Below are 18,658 nucleotides of genomic sequence, written 5' to 3'. Positions count from 1 at the left end.
TCCAGGCAGGGAAGGATGCTTTGGTTGTTTTTTTTCTTTAAGGCAAATAGAAAGTATCAGACACAGATGAGGAATTTTTTTTTTTTTTAAAACACTTTTACAGTTGTCAGAGTTTTGTACAAATCAAAGCATCCCTTTTAAAATCTCCATTATTACAAACATACAAAGAAACAATGTTATTACTACAAATCATCAGCTACTCAACTGCATTATCAATTTATCACAATTAAAAAAAAACCAAACCATAATAGTATATACAGGGCCTTCCTCCCTCTATTTATTTCTGTATCTTGAGGGAAGCAAAAAAGCAAAGCCCCCATTTAAAAAAAAATCCCACCAATGAACCTCATTTTCTAAAAACATGTGAAGTATAAAATTCGGTGAGTATTTTCCTGCTGTCACACTCTAGCAAAGTGTAACAACTTCTTTTTTTTTCTTGTTTTCACATCAGAAGTCTCTTTAACAAAAAAAAAAAAAAAAAGAACAAAAAACCCCACATGGCAGTGTCTGATGCTGCAGCGTGCTCCTTCCATGCTGGAAGCAAACATCATCAAAAAAAAGTGCCTTTGAGTAAAGTCATCTCTAGTAACCAAAAAAAAGAAAAAAAGATGAAAAATCACAATCTCTAGTTAAAAGCTTAATAAAAACCCTGACAGAGCAGCCAGCCCTGCATCAAAAAGGACAATTTCTCCTCTTCGCTACCTACCTCCAGCACCGCTCCAGACTAAGGTTTCATCCCTACTCCTCTGCCCCGAAGGTCTCCGAACCCCAAGATGTTTCTTCACACCCTGACTGGAGCTTGGTGCCGGGACACCGAGGAGCGTTCCTGCCAGCCAAGAGCTGTGCCGTGCTTCTTCCCCCCTTCGCAGCGGCCAAGTGCTTTGTATCCCCCCCCCCATTCTCTCCTGCCCCAAGCGACAGAGCCTGGGGAGCACCCAGCCCAGCTGGCCTCACTGGAAGGGTTTGTGGTCTCTGTGCTGTTTCTGAGCAGCGCATCCCTGTTACAGGGAACTTTCATAGCCCTTTTATTCTGCTGGTTTTTCATCAGCAGTGAGAAATGTCCCTGGAGAGCCCCAAAAACACTCCCTGGCTTGGGTTGCTGCCTGAGTAAGCGCTTTACTGGAGCCAACCTGGCCCCTACTTCTGCATCTGGAAGGGAGCAGTGGGGCAGAGAAAGGGGGAGAAGAGGGCGAGCTCAATCCAGGGGCAGGGGAACAGAGGAAACATCCATGGCTTGAACTCTCCTCGTGGAAAGAAACAGAGTAAGAGATGCTTGATCGCACCAAGCTACAGAACTCATCAAAGCCCCAAAGGTCACCAAGTAACCAGGGCACCGAGGGGGGGAATATGGGGTGGGTTTGGGTCGGTATTGTTAGGCTCTGGCTCCCAACCCAAAAGCTATCATAACAAAACAAGAAAACACAAAACTAGGCAGTTTGGTTTGCCAAGTTGACATAGAAAAGAAGAAAAAACAAAACAAAACAAAAAAACCCTTCCAAGATAAATACATAGCCCCCATTTTGGAAGCATCTTCAAAAAGCTGGATCAACCATTCTCAGCAGTGGCACAACCTTCCAGTAACATCTGTTGGGCTGGTGATTTATCGGCTTCCTTTTGAAGAGGGAACAGTTCAAGAAAAAAAAAAAAATCAAGCTCCCACCACACGCAGCTCTCGTCTTATCTGCATAACAACTGGCCACGGCTATTGCCTCACAGCAGCAGGTTGGGAACCAGCAAGAAGTCTCTAATGCAGCAGGTTCCTGTTTGCTAATAGAAAGGGTTGGCAGTGGTAGTAACTGGTTAGGAAAAAAAAACTTCTTCCAGAAAGCAGTACTTTGGGGAAGAGGGTGGGAATTTAGGATGGCTGGGACCTCTCCCCATGGATCACCGTGATACAGACCAGCATTCAACAGAGATCGAAACCAGACACGCTCAAGCATGCTGTCGAAAGGCAACACACACCAGGCGTTTCCATCGAGTCCACGGCAGTGGGATAGTGACAACACTGAGGTTTTGGCTTCCAGCGATCAGGCAGGTCTCCTAGACTCCTTGGCTAATGCTGGGGAAAGCTCCCAGATTGGGGGTTTGGTTTTAAGGGGAGGTTATTGCTCCCGACTTCTCAGGCTTTTTGCCCTTCGATAGGGCAGCTGCTTGCTTCAGGAGTTCTCTGTTCTTGGCCTGGAAACACAGTGAAAATGGGTATTTAATAGCAGGGATCATCATTAGTTCTTGGGATCCTAGAATTGCCTGGACAGAAGCTGCTGGCATCCTGCGCGCAGATGAAAAAAAGGAGGTAGATGTTGCTGCGCGGCATCACAGCATGAGCTCAAGTCCGGCATCTCATCTCTTAACTGCCTAGAAAGGGCTCTTCCCATCCCTTCCCCCTCACGTCCCCCCAGTGTAATTGAGAAGTGGGCTGAAAGTTAACAGCTTCCACCGTGAAAGGTGACAAATGCGCAACTCACATTAAACCAGCCAAGGACGCTCACCAAGGTCAGCGGGACCGGCTTGCCTTCCTTCCCCTTTCGCCAGCCGCCGTGCTTTGACAGTGTGAGAAGCAGTGGAGTAAAACTCTGGTGACTCAAGCCCCCAGCCTGACTCTTGTTTTAGCAAGTTGAAGGCCAAATTCCCCTACCCCACGCTCTCAGTCATATCAAAAACGCAGGGTGGAGTAGCTCACTGTTCGCCAGCTTTGCTTCACCCTTGGTTTCTTCACACGCCACCAACATTTTATCAGAATTCAGCGCTGCACTGACCCTGCATCTCTACTAGGAGCTTTCCAAACCCATCAGAGCACCAACATGTAGCAACTTACAGTCTCTCTGGTTTGCAGCTAACTAAAAATCATGGCAACTTATGGACAAGGCTCTCTAGCCCCTTTTACCAACATTCCGAGCTCATGCTCCTCTAGACTATGTAGTAAATTATGCTATAGCAGTAGGATAAGGGGTAGAACCCGTGTGAAGCCAGATACGGGTCTTCTGCATTGGTTTCCAGTGAATGAATGAATATGCAAAGGGTTATTAGAGGAATTAAACCCTCTGCTCCAGTGCTCCACATGGTAAAGCAGCTTTTTTTGCCTCCTGCAGACTGGAAGAATATAGGCACCTCTGCTTCCCCCCACGAAAAGACAAGACAAAATAGTAAAAACCAAGAGCATGTTCAAAAAGTGAATCATATGAACACTTCAAGGCACCTACAGTACACCGAGAGGATTTGAATTTTTATTTTGGAATCAGTGAAGAAAGTTTCCAGAGCCTCAGTCAATACCAGCTGAAGTAAAACATTTGGACACCAGAGAGAACGAGTTCAGGGCAGTCCCAGACCAAGCTAAGTACAGAACAGCACAGCAACCGACTGACATGCAAACCCCTCTCCACCCCGGAGAGGCAGGTGACTGCAGGCAAACCTGCTCGTGGATCTGATGCTTCCTCTTTTTCAGAATTAAACAAGTTTAAGGCTGTTGGAAGGTGTCCGACAGCTTTCAGAGCAGACGTCCTCTTTGAGCTACAGCAGGGTATACTGCTCCCACGCACACTGAGCAACCAGCGTGCCCTGCCTTGGGAAACCACTGCAAGGAGGGCGGTCATCTCCCAGTTAGCCCTTGACCTCACAACCAGGGCTGTCAAGGTAACCAAAAAGTAGTGGTTTGCACTAATGGAGAATTGTCTATTCAGAACCAGAGTAAGAACAGCAACTCATTCTACGCAGGCCACCCAAAGGTACGATAGAAACAGCTCTGGGCTGACACAGGCAGTGCAGGATCAATAAAGCAGAACGGAGACAGAAGGCTCTGGCTGTCATCAGTCCCTCAAATACAAACTGCCAGCGCCTCCCAGCTCACGAGGAGCGGGAAACGTTTCCAGCCCTCGGCACGCCACACACAGATATTCCAACCTTCAGATAGGCGTACAGTGCCTGAGAATGTGCATTGCAAAGGGGATCTCACAGGCACCAGCTTTCTGACAGCGGCACAGTCTCCAAAACCTGTCTTCCACTCTGATAATTAACTTGGGTTAATTAAGGAGGGGTTGTTTTCTCAGGGAGAATATAAGCCTTTTGTCTTATCCCCTCCCATTTTCTCATTGCTAGGGCTTTAGATCATTCTTATACCCCAGAGTAATTAAAGGGTGCAAAGTTCATTTCTGTGTCTGATTTCTTCCCTGTAACCAGCTCCCCTTTGACCTGATCTCTTCGGTGGCTCGGAGCATATTCACGCTGATAGTCTGCCCAGTGGTTCCATGGCCAGGACAAAAATCCTGCTCTCCCTGTTCCCTCGAGCTCAAGGACTTCTTTATTTGGACTACGGAGATACAGTGCTAAAGGAACTGCCAATTGTTTCTTGAGCTTTGCTCTCTCTGGTTACCGGTCACATAAATCACACTGAGAGCTACATGGTGCAGGGAGCTGACAAAGGTGCTGTGGTCTGAAGAAACAAGTTCAAACCTGATTTTGGCAACAGGTAAAATGAGTTTGATGGTTCCCGTCTAGTCCATAGGGGACACAACACGGCACTTTACAATATTGTAAGTCTGAGCCCGAGGAGAGAGCAGCAAGGAGGATATAAATAGGGGTTACAATGCACTGCAGCCTGGTACAGAGCTGGGGAGGGGCTTGCCTGGCAGAGCAGAGGCTGCAGCACAGGGCTGAGAAGCATTAGCAGAGCTGTGAGTGCAGAAGCTCTGATCAGGAGTGTCCTCAGTCACTCCTGGGTACAGCACAGCTCAGCAAATTAAAACAAAAATGCTGTCACCTGTAACTGCTCCATGACCTCCTTGTGTGTCTTCTCCATTTGGTTCATCTTTGCCCTCATCTGAGACTCCTGATACTGCAGGTCGGCTTTCAGCTCCGTGATCTGCAGATAAACCAGTAAGGAGCAAGTGAGCTGGAAGATGAAATTAATGCCTTCATCCCAGACACACCCTGCAACAGAAAATGCCTCTGCAGAAGTTGTGTGAGACTGGATGAGTTCAGAAATGTGCTGGGGTGGGCTGGGGGAGAGCAACGAGACCAGAACCGTAACAGTGAGCGGCATGGAGAAGCAGGAGCGGCCAGGACTGTCTTTCTGCAAGGAGCAGCGTATTTTTTCTTCAGTCTTGCCCCCAAACGAAGGTCTCCGAGACAGTGGTCAGAAAATGACCCTTTATGAAATGAGATCTCCTGGGTAATTCCAGAAAGCCTCTTTAACTTTGGAAAGGAGGCAGCCTGGAAACAGTCAGAAACTCTCTTGCTCACTCCAAGATAAAAAGCCAGGCTCTGCTGGAGTGTGATCTATGTAAATGTGTCAGCATGCCGTGGGGGGAAGCAAGCCAAGGACTGTACCTTCTTCTCCTTCTCCAAAATCATCTGATCTTTCTGGTGCAGCATCTTTTTTAAAGTAGCCACTTCCTCCTTCAGCTGGGCAATGATAACAAAGTGGTCAGTGCCAGGAGAGTCCAGGGCGAGGTCTGGGGAAAAACTGCAGCAAAGAACAGGGAAAGACTCATCACGACCCGTTCTCTTCACTGAGGCAGGGAAACTCCCACGCAGATGGCACTCAAAGGAGAACGGGAACAATTTTGTGACACACGTTGTGTCCTCCAAACACTCCTTGAATGCAGGTGTTACCTGTATCTCTACCCTGGATGCCACATGGAATTTGGGAAACACATGGTATGACAGGCAACAGGGATTATGTGCAAAGTATCCAGTTGTATTATTACGTGATCAGCAGGGACGCAGGGCTGCTACGGGTGACCATCGGCCAGTGTCTGCAGCAACCATTCAAACAGCAAGGATTCCTTTTTCAAACTAAAGAGTTGAGGACAGCAATCAGAGAGCTAATGAAACTTTATGCAACCACTTATGAATCCTCTTTGCTCACAGGCAGTCCTTGGATGTACAGCAAAACTTTTCACTAAATGTAAACAAACGTTCTAGCAAGGAGGGAACATGAAAGAGAAACAAATAACCTCAAGTTAAACAAACAAAGCAAAGGGAGACACCTAGATTAAAGTCAGTACTGTCCTCAGCAGGGAAAATGGGTAAAAAGACATGCTAGACTTTTGTATTTTGATTCCGCCATGATACAGCAATTTAGGAAGAAGCTTCATTACCGCTTCAGGAAAGACTCTCTCCAGGAAGACAGAGAAATAGCCGAACACACCACTTGTACACCACCAGGTACTCTAAACCTAAGCAACCAGCTGAAAACTTACCTGGACATGAGTCACTACCCTGCAGTGGTAATTCACAAGCCTCCCTATGAGATACCCAGTAATCTGGGCAGCCACGCAGAGTCTTGCACTACAGGAATGTTTCATCTCCTAAGATACGATAAGCTGCAGCCACAGGCCCAGGGAGCTCACCTGATCTTTGCCTGCCTTCTGTTCCTTACCGCTGTAATGGTAAACCTGATTTTTATCTCTTGGTGCTAAAAGGGCAGCACACTCCCAGCCGCACACATCTGATATTGCCGCATAAAAATTTAACAATAAGGCAACAAAGCTTCACCTAGAAGATTACTTCAAGTCTGGCCATTATCAGACAGCACTGCTGCTATAAAGATAAATAGCCAGGGTTACCTGAAGTCTGACATTCTTTATTTTGTTTTAAAGCCTCCAGAGTAGGTCAACACATGTCCTAAAGCCTGCATTCAGCTCTAAAGCCAGGAGCTGCCACGGGCTGGGGAAGGTCTGAACCTGAATCAGTATGCTGCCACCTCCACGCTTCCAGTCCCCCATCTGTACACCGAGGCTGCTCACCACACACTGGGGTCTCCTCTAGTGCCTGGAAATAATCCATTTTCTAATTAAAAGCACAGTCTGCATTGACTGCACTGGTTAGCAAGGATGTGGCAGAAGTAAAGGCTCTTTCCACCATTGTGCTGGGGATCTACAGAGGGAAACTAAGCAGGGGCAGCTTCACAGATTTGAAAGTCACAGGATAGATAGCCCTCAGGCATGGAGAGAGAAAGCTTGGCAAAGGAAAACTCAGAACTGAGGGTCTATAGGAGACAGCCCACAGTCAAAGAGTCTCACATGGTTAAAACACGCTGACAGTAGAGCCCACACCATAAGATCGTGGCAGGTCTCTGGATATACCAGGTATATACACTGTGCTCGTCACGCTGGGCAGCTCTCGCGTGCAGAAGAGGTTCACACATGCACACTAGTAGAGAATACCTCCATTTTAAAACCGTTCCCAAGTACAGTTTCCCCAAGTGGAGGCTGTGCAAGATGATGGTGGGTGCTCCAGCACCTTTCTGTGTGCAAGCATGTTACTAACAGTAGCTTTCTTTTCCCACTCAGTGCAAATATGCTGGGGAGAAGAGAAAGAAAGAATAAAAAAAAAAGCAGGCTCCACAGAGAAAAAAAAAAAAAAAGGCTTCCTCACTGATTCCCTCTGGCTAAGAACAAACTCTTCGCTTACACCATTCCTTTGCCCAGGCCTGCTTCCCTCCTGCCATATCCTGGGGTGATAAAGAGTGCCAAGAGATGCTCACATTTCCCTGAGCAGCTCCAGCAGGAAAAATTCCCTCCTTGGCAGCTCCTGTTGCAGAGCACACTGTGGAGCTGGGAAGGTGAGAGCCGGCCCTGCCACCCAGCGGGGAGAAGGGACAGGTGGGCCACCAGCCTTCCACAGAGCCGCTCTCCCACTCAACAGATCCCGGTACCTGACCCCAGGGCTTAGAGTGCCTCCCCTTGCCCCTGAGATATGCACCCGCAAGTGGGTAAGGGTGGGCTCAGAGCGCCCAGGCATCCCCTCCTGTCAAGTACGTGAGCACAGGCAGGTAGTTTTCTATCCAGTTGCTGCAAAATGCACCCTCAAATGTGTCAAGGTGCTAATTAATGAAGCAGGGTTTGGGGTTTTTTTCCCCCCTCTCTTTTTTTTTTTTTTTTAAAGACTGACAATTTAGTAATGAAGGGTTTCTCTGTCTTTAACCCCATGTTAAGGAAGCAGCCTGAGACTTCAAAATTAGAAGGAAAACTGCCAAATACAATTCGCTCCTTTAACAGACTAAGAATTAAAACAACCGCCCAACCAAACAAAACAAAAAGCCATTTCCCCTACAAATAAACTCCATACCCAGGATCCCAGCCCCTTGGGATAGGTCAGGGGGACACGTGCTCTCCATGTTTGAACAGTCTAAAATGCATGCCTCTAATTAAAGTGAATTGATGAGCTCCTGTTGCTTTCAGCAGAGACAGAGGAAAAAATGGATCACTTCCAAAGACACCTGCCTCTCTCTATTGAGTGGAAAAGCAACCAAAATGACTGCCTTGAACTCCACACCTGTTAAATGGCTGAAATTAGGCAAAACAAACGCCAAGTTTAAAGATTTTGCTATTCAAGTCAGGCTAGCATAAAGAGGCACAGACCAGGCTGACCAAACCAGCATCCAAGTTTTACCCGAGACAAAAATACCCACCACGTGCAAAAATCCATCCAGGCCAATAGGAACCAGCATCTGAACTTACACTTCCTCTAACACCGCCAAAACCAGGCACAGTTCAGCCCAAGTCCCAGCGTTCGCCAGGACTTTTCTATGCAAATGAGAATCATTCTACTAAATGTACTTTGCTGCTCAGCACCCTCAGACATCACTGCTCCCCCCCAGCCAGCTCAGTCAGTAGCAACTCCTCATTGCCTGCTTTAATTTGTGTTAAAAGCACAATTTAGCACCTTGTCTATAGTCACAGGAGAAGGGACTGAAGCCTGTTCATCTGAAGAGTCTGTAACACAAAAACACTTCTGGCAAGAGGATGGGGACACCAAGCACTGCCCAAATCAGGACCAGCACAGCACCAGAGGCGGGAGGTGAAGCCAGAGTGCTCACACACATAGGGGCAGCCCAGGACTGGGGGGCACTGGCAGGACAGAAGGATTAGTAAGGGAAGGTCTGCTGCAAGATGTGCTGAGAGTCACTGCGGGGGAAGGTTACTCCATGTGCAGCAGGGCCAGTGCTGTTAGCTCCTCACAGAGCTCACTCAGAACGAACCATTCAACACCACCTATTATACAACCACTGGAAATTGCTTAGTCCCCATATTACAGCCATTGGGAGCAACATCCACTCCAAAATATGTAAACAAAAACATACAGAGGGAATTCACTAACACACAGTAAAGGAATCCTGTTGTATCTGCAAAGAAGGGACAATTTCAGACAAGCTGGACCCTGTTGGGAGTGTTGCCAAAGTTAACTGAGCTCAAGTATGCCCAAATTTTGCCCAAACGAAGGCCAGATCAGAAGTTTGGCTGGAGCCAAGATACACCGTACAGAAAGTCGCGGCTGATCTCAGCAGCGAAGAGGTGCTGGTTGTGTATCACCATGCTGCTGATGAAAACAAGCCTTGCGCTGCAGCAGACCCTAACTCCACACTCAGGCTATGACCCAAACTCCAGGCTAACTCTGGAGGGGACAATCTTATAGAAAATGGTGCAAGAAGGGGGAGGTTTGGGGGGATTCATCCTCACAAAATACCCCCCAGCAACTCCCAAAACGCACTTTCTGAACCACTATTATTATTCCACTCAAGAAACACAGCCGTGTGTCTATTTAAGGCAGCTGCAGCTTGCCTTTTCTACAGCACGCTGCCGGAGCTCTTCAGTAGTTGCTAAAATTACACACGGTTTGTTACTGGGATTCATCAAAAAAAGTCTGTGGCAAGGACCACAGCCTTGGCAGGAGCCAGACTGACAACATCTGACACAAGAGCAAAATGAAGGCATTTGATTCCTCTAATACATGCTCCTGTTTTGCAAACGAATGGCTGAGCAATTGATGCCAGAGCATAGGACCTTTTGCTTCTTGGACACTTTTGAGCCAGCGGGGATATTACTATGAGTTGTTAGGTCTCAGCCCAGGCTTTAGTGAGCAGATAAAAATACCTGGTGCTGTCCTACAGCCCGGAGAGCAGCCTCAGTAGGCGAGCGGGAGCCTTTCTAGAGGGAAAGCTGCAATAGTACCGATGGGCTGCACCGGTTCTACCAGGGACCTGTCTCCAGTCTCTCCTCTGGCTCCGCCAGCACTGAAGGCAGTCAGATGAATTCTCAGACCACTCTGTGCTCAGCCGTGGCTCCCGAGCCACAGTTAATCCTTAATTTTTTCCGACTTTTAACTGAAAACACCATTCAGATGATAAACAGTCTTGTAGACCGCTCTGTGGGAAGCACCAACCTACAAAATTATTTAAGTTCTATTTCCCATTGTAGCATTCCACATAATAACAAACATTGACAAGGTGTCAATAGTATCTATAGAGAGGTGCGATCTGTGATCTCAAAGACATTCAAGGCAGGTAGCAATTAATTAATTACCAGTGGCTTTAAGAGAAACTTTGGCAATAACGAGCCTATGCTGTGGTCCGAGCTCCCAATTCACTACTGTTTGGAAAGAGATCCATTGATAAGGACAGTTTCCATGTGTGAGGCAGTTCCCAGGGAGGGAGGGAGGGAGGGCAACAGGGGAGAAAACAACAGGTGATCTCACTTCAGGATGTCAGTGCCTTGAGAAACAGGACAATGGTGGGCACCGAGACTCTGTTGGGAAGCAGCCCACTGCGCCAACGTGAACGGGGCACTCTGGATAGGGGGACAAAGCATCTCGGGAGAGGAAGGAACGCTGAGAATCAGAGAGGAAAGGCAGGAATGAAAATATGCATGTACAAGACCATAAAAAAATAAAAATCCATCTCAATCTCCTCTTTCTTTTCTGCTAGTCCTCCCATGCTGCTGCACATGCAGCTGGCATCAACATAATCCAGCACAAATGTGTGACAGCAGAACAGGATCAGATGCTTTCAAGCAAAGCTGTTGGATTGCTTGTCCCTCCCCCAGAAGGTAGGAGGGGAAATGGGAGGTGGGTCTTGATCCTCTCCTCTGAGGCCGTCTCCCTGCAGATCTGATTGCTCCAAAAGCACAAAACCTGCAGAGCTTGACTCCACAGCACAGCCAACAGCCCCTCTCTCCCTATAACTGCAGGGAGAGGATAAAGCTGATCTGGCTGCAGTTTTTCTAACTGTTGGGGAGCTCAGCCAACAAGCAGTTTCTGTTCTAGCAGGTACAGGCACTACGTATTCTTTTCCTCTTCAAACCTATGTCTAAATGCCAAGTAACACTGGCCTGTCGGGTTCTGGAAAGCTGCTAATACAGCCCCTCAAGGTCCCAAAGCCCGAGGCTGCTGCTCTAGCATAAGAGCTTCCTGCTGCTCGCACAGAATTCTCTTATATACACTTAGCAAACAAGACCACCCACCCACAATTTCCCCATGTAACAGGCTCACCTGTCACCATTGGCAGATATGGCATCAAACTTGGCTTTCTTCTTTGGGATTTCATTCTGAATAGAAGAGGTGGATAAGGTTTTCTGGCTAGAAAAATGAGGAAATTGTATGTCAGAACCTAAGACAGAGAAGCAGATAAATATTCCCACCCACTTTGAACCTATTAAAACAAGATTTCCTAGCACAAGAAAGAATGATAAAAAATTCATTCCCTGAAGAGTAGCTGGAGACTAAAAATAAACAGAAAACAATGTGTCAGTCGGATCAGTAGGTAGGTGAACAGCTCATGCTTAAAATCTACATTTCAATCATTAAATTTTACAAATGCAATTTAGCTTTAATTGTGTACAAGTTCAGTAAGCTGAATCACTAAGAAGCACTGTTGGACTACAAGTCTACGCCAGAAGAGCGGGGTTTGCAAACTAGCAAAGCTTGACTTAGCCAGATTCTCCCGAACAACAAACAACTGCCAAAACCCATCACCAAGGCACTGAGGCCCCAGGCACTTCTCCCAGTTACTTTAGGAAGCGCGCTAAGAAGCGTGGAGCAGCCAGGCACCCTGTTTGCTCACCCTGCACAACAGAAAAGCTCGTGCAGGTTACCTGTTATAGTGGCTGCCACTGCTGAGCCTACTGTACTGTTCCTTCTCTTGCAGGCTTGCCCGGGAAGAGCTGCTCAGGTGTTTGCACTGCTCTTTGGTCTTCTGTAGGACCCGTTTATAGGACAGCGTGCATAACCAGCATAGCAGCTTTCCATCCACCTGGAAGATGAGAGAGAAAGAGAGGGGGAGAAGTTTTGGTCTTGTTTCCTGCCCACAAACCAAACACAAAGACGACAAGAAGCACCTTCAGGCTTAAGATCACACACGAACAAGCAATGACTCAAAAAGGATCCCTCGAGTGCCTGGAAAGGCTAAGAAGTGCATCTGGCATGGCTGGTGCAACGCAGACAGCACTCATTAATAGCAGCTTATCTATCCTAACTACAGTCTCTGCCAAGCTTTGCTTCCAGACTGTCCTATAGCACCCATTCACCTGGGCAGGCTAACTCCAGTGGGATTTCTGCCAAAGCAATGCCAAGGAATGGTACGTGACAGGGTAGTCACTGGAGCCCAAAACAGCAAGGGTTTCTGCTCAAGGAGGACAGGGAATATCAGCACAGCATCCAAAACGAACAATAGATGCTTACAGCCCGCAGGACGCAGGCCTTAGAAGCACACACCTCCTAAGGAGCACTTATGTCTAAGCAAAGGGTGTGCAGAAGCCATAGAATGGGTTTCCTGGTGGAGGTATGACATTTCCAGCTCCTCAGGCTACGGCACAAATATTGTTCCCCATCCCTGTCCCTGAGCGGGCACCTCACGTTTCACTCTGAGGCCCCTTCTCCTCTGCCAGCCCACCTACCCTTAGGCCCAATTCAAGAGATCTTTCTCAGCAGATCTGGCAAAGGAATAGAGGGGCTCAAAGATTAAACAGCTTCAAAACACAGCTCAGCTCAACTCCAGAAAAATACTTTATGACCAAGAGACACCCCCTTTTGAAATGTTTGAGGTGGACAGAAGAGCACTGTGATCAGCCTTTTTACCTTTTCGGCCTCCTTTTACAGAGATACTGACCTTCTTTCTATCATCCTTCCGGTCAAATGCACACTGCTGCTTGCACTGCTCACAGGAGTGCGGAGGTCCGTACTTCTTTTCAGAGTTTGTGCAACGCTGGCACTTGTTTCCAATAAATGCTGCTATAATGTTGCAGTACTGGCAGGGTTTTGGCTTTAAGAAACAAGAACAACTGATACAGCAGTGCCTTCTAATTACATTAATACATTGCTCTTTCCCCTCCTCCCCATCACTTCAAAACTTTTCTTTCCCCATTCCAAGCTAACTATAATGCCGATCCAGGAGACATAAGTACACTTGGACCCCGGTCTCTATTAAGTGTATTTAGCCATGGCACCCAGACCATTTATTGAGTGCTATGAAATCTTTAGAAAATATATAACTCCAAAATAGAAACAATCAAAATCTCTTTTTTTCAGATTTCAGACAAGCAGGAAAGAAAGATTTATCACTGCTTCCTGCAGCAATCTCAGTTTGTGTAAGCACTCTCTTGTTTCGATTGGATATCGAATAGTTCATTTCCTGGCCTAAAATGATGCAAAGCTGCTCTTTTCCATACTAAAAGAAGAGAAAAGGTAAAAGCTTCACGCTTGAGGCATCCACGTATTATTGATCAGTCATGCTATTACAACAGAGCCAGCCCATAAAACGCTCTGGGATTCAGCAGGATAAAGACAAGAAAGATGAAAGGAAAAGAGGCTGGTGAGAACGAGCCCCTCTCACTTACTGTTCCATAGAGCTTCACATTCTGAGCACACTTCTTGCATATTGTGTTGGTTTTGCTGTTAAAAAGAAGGACAGATCATTCTATTAACACTTCCCCAAAGAAAATTAAACCTCTGCGGTTAGGATCCCTGTCTCCCCTGGGCTCCATCTCTAGCGGCAAGACTGTATTCATCTTCACGAGGGACTCTGATATCAAAGTGCATTTCCTATCCCCATCTGGCTGAGGATAATTTGCCAAAAAGTATTATTACTAGGAGGTATCTTTTAATTAAGGCATCCCCAGATGACACCAGGTTTTTGTCCTTACAAATACAGGAGTCTGATCACTGCTAATTGGCAGCAAGCGTGATTCAGCACTGGTGACAGCCTCAGTTCTGGAGGAGGTCTGCTCTGGATGACAAGGTCAAGGCAGGTCAGGACAGAGGTGCATTTGTCCAACAAACGCAGGAAAGAACACCCCACGCAATACCCACACACGGCTACTGGCTTTACCAATCCTTCCTCTGTAAGCTACATAACTTACAAAAAGGCAAAAAGGCAAAAGCACAGCTAAAGGAAACACATTAGGGAATCATTTTTTGGATACCAGAAATCAGATAAGAGGAAAACTCGTGGGAAGATGCACCCAGATCCTTCACTGGAAGATGCATCTGAGCACTGACCAAAAATAAAGGCCAAGCAAAAGGCGCAAATCTAAGGATGCCACAGAGGCACGCTGACTTGCCCAGCAGACCTTTGAAGAAGGCCAAAGGTCCCCTAAGTCTTCCACAGCAACAATCTACAGGCTCAGTCATCAAAGGTGTGGGGAAACGTTATAGTTCCCTGGGTGTGTCAGTTGTAAAGAAAACATCGGTCTCCCCAGCTCAGCGGATATTTACCTTTCCTGCTGGAATTCAGTCCTGCAGTAAGTGCATTTAACAATGGGATGCGCAATTCGGCACTCCTGCAACAACAGAAGCCTTTGGTGAGATGCAGCGCTTCTCCCGCACACCACTTCCCAAAATCTCAGATCACCTGCTGACCTCCGCTCCCACCACACGCACACATATCCGTCAAACTCAAAACATTTCCTCCCTGTACAGTCATGCTGCTCTTACGAGGGCTGAGAGCAGAGGAAGGGTGACAGGAATGGCATGTGTCACAGGTGAGCCAGAAGTAAACTCAGATTCATAAGGAGAGCTTATTTGTGCCCAACACCCACAGACAAGGGTCACAGCGGTTGGCCTCACCTCCCAGGGAAGGAACACAGAGTCCTGCCACAGTTATTCACACCTGTACCCTCCACAAACTTCCTGTGGTGCCTCTGGCACTGCTCTCCTCTCAGCCTCGGAAGTTCCCCTAGACTCACCTGCTTTGCCACATCTACCTCAGCAATCCTAGGTTACTTCACTTCCTGCTCCCCATTCCCTATCTCATCCCTGATCTCACTCTTCCCCACCCAAACTGCCCCACCCACCCAGACTGTCCCCCAAGACCCACCTCCCTCCTTCAAGATACCACAAGACCTCCCCCAAATGTCCCCCAACCCTCCCAAACACCTGGGCATCCCCCAAATGCCCCGGGCCTCTCCCCTTGCTAACAGCCTTCCTCACAAACAGCCCTTCAGTTGCCCCCAGGCTTTCCCTCATGAACATCCACCTCCCCTCCAGTTCCCCCCACAATGGCCCCATGACTCGCACTCCAACGCCCTCCAAATACTCCCAGCACCCCCAAACACCCTTCCATGCCCTCAAGTCCCTCTGACAAACACCTCCCCTATTAGCCCCTCAATACTACGCCCCCTCCAACAGTCCCCAGGCTCTACCAGCTGCCCCCATGCCTCCAGCCCCTCAAAACCTCCCAAATGTTCCCAGGGCCCCACCCACACAGCCCTCAACTGCCCACCCCGTACCCTCAGGCCCCAACCAACCACCCTGAGGCCCCAGCCTCCCTGGATGCCCTCAGGGCCTCCCCATAAAGAGCCCCCCCAATTACCCCCAGTCCCTCTAAAAGCCCCCGGCCCCCTCCAAAACACCCCCTGCCCACCCTCCCTCACAACCAGCCCTCCAGTCGGTCCTTGACACCCCCCCCACCCCAGCAGCTCCCTCACAGACAGCCCTCCCAGTCCCCTTCCCCAAGCAGCCCCGCCGGCCGCCCCGGACCTTGCAGAGCTGCTGGCCCTGGCTGAGCGCCTCGAAGGGGAAGCGCTGGTGGCACTTGGTGCAGGCGTAGAGCGCCGCCATCCCGCCGTCCCGCTGACAGGCGCAGCCCAGCCCGCCCCGGCCGCCCGGCCGTCTGTTCCCACCCCCTCCCGCCGCTCCGCCTTCACCATTGGTCATCCGCCGCATCAGTCACGCGTTGTTCGTCTCTCATTGGTCAATATAGCCGTCACTCTATAGAGGGGGCGGGTCTGCCTACTCCCCCCGCCCTTTCCCTCCGCAGGCGTTAGGGAAGGGGAAGCGTTGACGTCACGCGGGGGGGGGGGCGTTGCGCGCATCGCGGTGATGCAACCGCCCTCCGCGTGACGCGTCCCGCGGACGCGCGCAGCGCTGGGGAGGTCGCGCGAGATCGCGCAGGGGGTGTGTGTGTGTGTATATGTATGGGGGGGTGACCCACAAGGCTTTGCGTGAGGGGACCCGGAAGTGGGGACGGGGGCTGAGCTGGGCCGGGCCGGGCTAGGCCAGGCCAGGCCAGGCCAGGCCTGGCCTGGGCCGGGAGAAGGGGCTGAGCTGGGCTGGGCTGGGCTGGGCTGGGCTGGGCCGGGCCGGGCCGGGCCGGGCTGGGCCTGGGTTGAGGGAAGAAGGGGCAGAGCTGGGCCGGACCACGGCCGAGGGAAGGGCGAAGCCAGGGCAAGGCGAGAGGGAGGTCCGTAGCTGGTGTGTGTTAGGGCAGGGTGAGGGGGGCGTCAGGCCCGGAGGAGGAAGGGCGGCAGGGTGAGGGGCCGGGCCGGGTGAGAGGAGCTGCTGAGGGAAAGGGCTCTGCGGAGGTGGGTGAAGGAGGGTCAGGTCTGGAGGAAAGAAGGGAGCAGAAGACCGGGGCGGGGAGTGGGTGTCTCCGCTTTCAGAGTGGGGCCGAGGGGGAGCTGGAGGCAGGGCAGGGGCAGAGGGAGAACCGTGCCTGAAAGGTTGAGGGAAAGAATTGAAGGAAAGGGGAAGGGGAATGAGGAGGTAGCGTCTGCAGTGAAAGGAAGACCTTCACGTGAACTCGTTTCCCTCTTTGCTCCAACTCCAGCAGCTGCTGGCCCGCTGCTAGGGCAGCTGCTGGTCTGCAAGTCCCAGGCACGGCCAGGGCTGTGATTTGTACGGGTGGATCTGCCTCGGGCTTGGGGCAGGGTCAGCGCTGCAAATTGCAGCTCGCTGTGTTTACACCACAGCTTGGGTGCCAGAATGTGCAGCTCCAGACGCTGGGAAGATTTTATTTTTCCTCTGTTTCAGGTATGAGGCCGGACTCCAGTCACTGCAGCAAGGGCAAATCGTACACTGCACACACACTGAATAATTTCTCTCTTTTTTTTTTTTTTTTAATCAAGTAGTTGTCATTTTTTACAATGTGACACAGAACAGGTGCTGTGAGCTTACGTATATGCTGTCTGCCCGAAAAATGGGGGAATTAAACCATTTTGGAGTTTAAAGTTCACTCTGTAGAGCCAAGATCGAGTGAACAAAAAGCAGTAACTACTCAGGGCTGTGTAAATAAACCCACAGCAGCATGATCTGGTCCCTCTTGTGCCTGTGTTTCCTGACATTCCTGTGTTCTTACACCCTTCCCTCTGTCAGGGATACCTTGAAATCTTTGGGAAACTTCTTTCCCCACTTTTTTTTTTTTTTTTTTTTTTAACACCAGATGACAGAGTATTCCCAGTCTGAGCTTGTGCAAGTGGTGAAGCTGAAATACGAGATGCTCACTGCAGCGCTCAGTCTTTCCCAAGAAGGACCGGGGGAGTGTCTTGGGTTTTTAGTAGGGCTGCGTGGGTGTGCATATTAAACTGAAATTCTGCTGTGCTTGGCTACCTCGGGGACTAGTTATAATCACCGGGCAAATATGCTGTGTGTAGGAGAAATACTTAATTTCATGAAATTCATTGCATTGTGCTGGATGCTAGGTTGTGATTGGGAAATATTGGTTGGTGAAAGCAGAAGGCAGAGCTTGGCAGAGGCGGCGGATGGCTTTAAACAAAACCTTCCTCGCTGCTCAGGGGCTGCGATGCTCCGAGGAGAGGTTCTGGGGGAAATCAAGCGGAGGTGGAGGGCTGGGGCTGCCCAGCTTTCTGGGGTTTGACAGCGCACCTGGAAAATGTAAACGCTGCGAGCGATTTGTTACAAGAAATAAAACCTCCTAAAAGTCGAGGCAGGGAGGGGGGGAGAGTTTGCAAATCTCTTGAGCTGAAGGAAAAGGAATGATTTCGTTTCAGAATGTGAACAACAAACCTGCCAGAGCAGTCACGGTCGCCAAGGGAAAAACATTTGGCTAAGGAAGAGCATTTGTAAAGCTGCTACCGAAGGAAGTGTAATAAGAAACGTTTAAAAAGCCACTGCCTCGGTGATTTTCCAGGATAGCCTCGCTAGCAGTAAAGCGGTTTCTAGCTTTGCAGAGCTTGGAAGACCATTCAGATCACATTGGATACAACCATTTGTACCCCAAAAAAGCTCCGGTTATTGTATTAGATAGCGAAAGCGAGATGGCCTCCCCTGGATCGTGGTCTTTGCTGTCTTAAAACCTCTCCGTGAACCACCCGCCTGTGTCCTGACCTGGCTCTGGAGACCCAGACCCCCAGCAGCCCCTTCCCCGGGGTGTAGAAGTATTTTTGGGAGCTCATGATCAGCACCACCCCCCCCCTTCCCAGGTTGTCTGGAGCATTTTGGAGCCAAGAAGTTGCCAAAGCAAGTTCGATTCAGCTGCTGTTCTTTGACACTGTCTGTGGTTCTCTGTAAATCACTAACAGATAATATTTTCATATTCTGGCTCGCTCCGTGTCCCCTGCTTTCTGAATAATTACCTTGTTTTGTGCGAGCCGTAAGAGGTTTTCACAGATAATTCATCCAGTGCTGAAAGGCAGCCAGCTTTTGGGCTGGA

General features: G+C 49.2%; 1 protein-coding gene across 2 annotated transcripts; it reads right to left on the bottom strand.

The window, feature by feature from the left end:
* Positions 1 to 16: 16 nt before the first annotated feature.
* Positions 17 to 15,866, bottom strand: LOC129200834 (protein FAM76A). 2 transcript variants are annotated; one of them, XM_054812079.1, is made up of 10 exons: positions 15,748 to 15,866; positions 14,485 to 14,549; positions 13,608 to 13,662; positions 12,881 to 13,033; positions 11,868 to 12,025; positions 11,266 to 11,352; positions 10,474 to 10,605; positions 5,323 to 5,458; positions 4,754 to 4,855; positions 17 to 2,178 (listed from the first exon to the last, which is right to left on the bottom strand). In XM_054812079.1, exons 1-10 carry the CDS (start codon positions 15,826 to 15,828, stop codon positions 2,092 to 2,094), a joined length of 1,056 nt encoding a protein of 351 aa, XP_054668054.1. In that variant the 5' UTR covers positions 15,829 to 15,866; the 3' UTR covers positions 17 to 2,091. The 2 variants fall into 2 exon arrangements, with proteins under 2 accessions (XP_054668054.1, XP_054668055.1); XM_054812080.1 differs by lacking the exon at positions 10,474 to 10,605.
* Between the last annotated feature and the right edge of the window lie 2,792 nt (positions 15,867 to 18,658).

The sequence above is a fragment of the Grus americana genome, unplaced genomic scaffold (assembly GCF_028858705.1).
Source record: "Grus americana isolate bGruAme1 unplaced genomic scaffold, bGruAme1.mat scaffold_556, whole genome shotgun sequence".
NCBI lineage: Eukaryota > Metazoa > Chordata > Aves > Gruiformes > Gruidae > Grus > Grus americana.
The sequence above is the reverse complement of the archived record's forward strand: the minus strand, read 5'-3'. Positions and strand labels throughout refer to the sequence as shown.

Coding starts and splice junctions, on each gene's coding strand:
- LOC129200834 (XM_054812079.1), bottom strand. CDS start 15,828: ATGGCGGCGCTCTACGCCTGCACCAAGTGCCACCAGCGCTTCCCCTTC. Junction 14,550..15,747: donor AGGGCCAGCAGCTCTGCAAG/GTCCGGGGCGGC, acceptor CTGTTGTTGCAG/GAGTGCCGAATTGCGCATCC. Junction 2,179..4,753: donor AGGTCATGGAGCAGTTACAG/GTGACAGCATTT, acceptor CTGTGTTTCCAG/GCCAAGAACAGAGAACTCCT.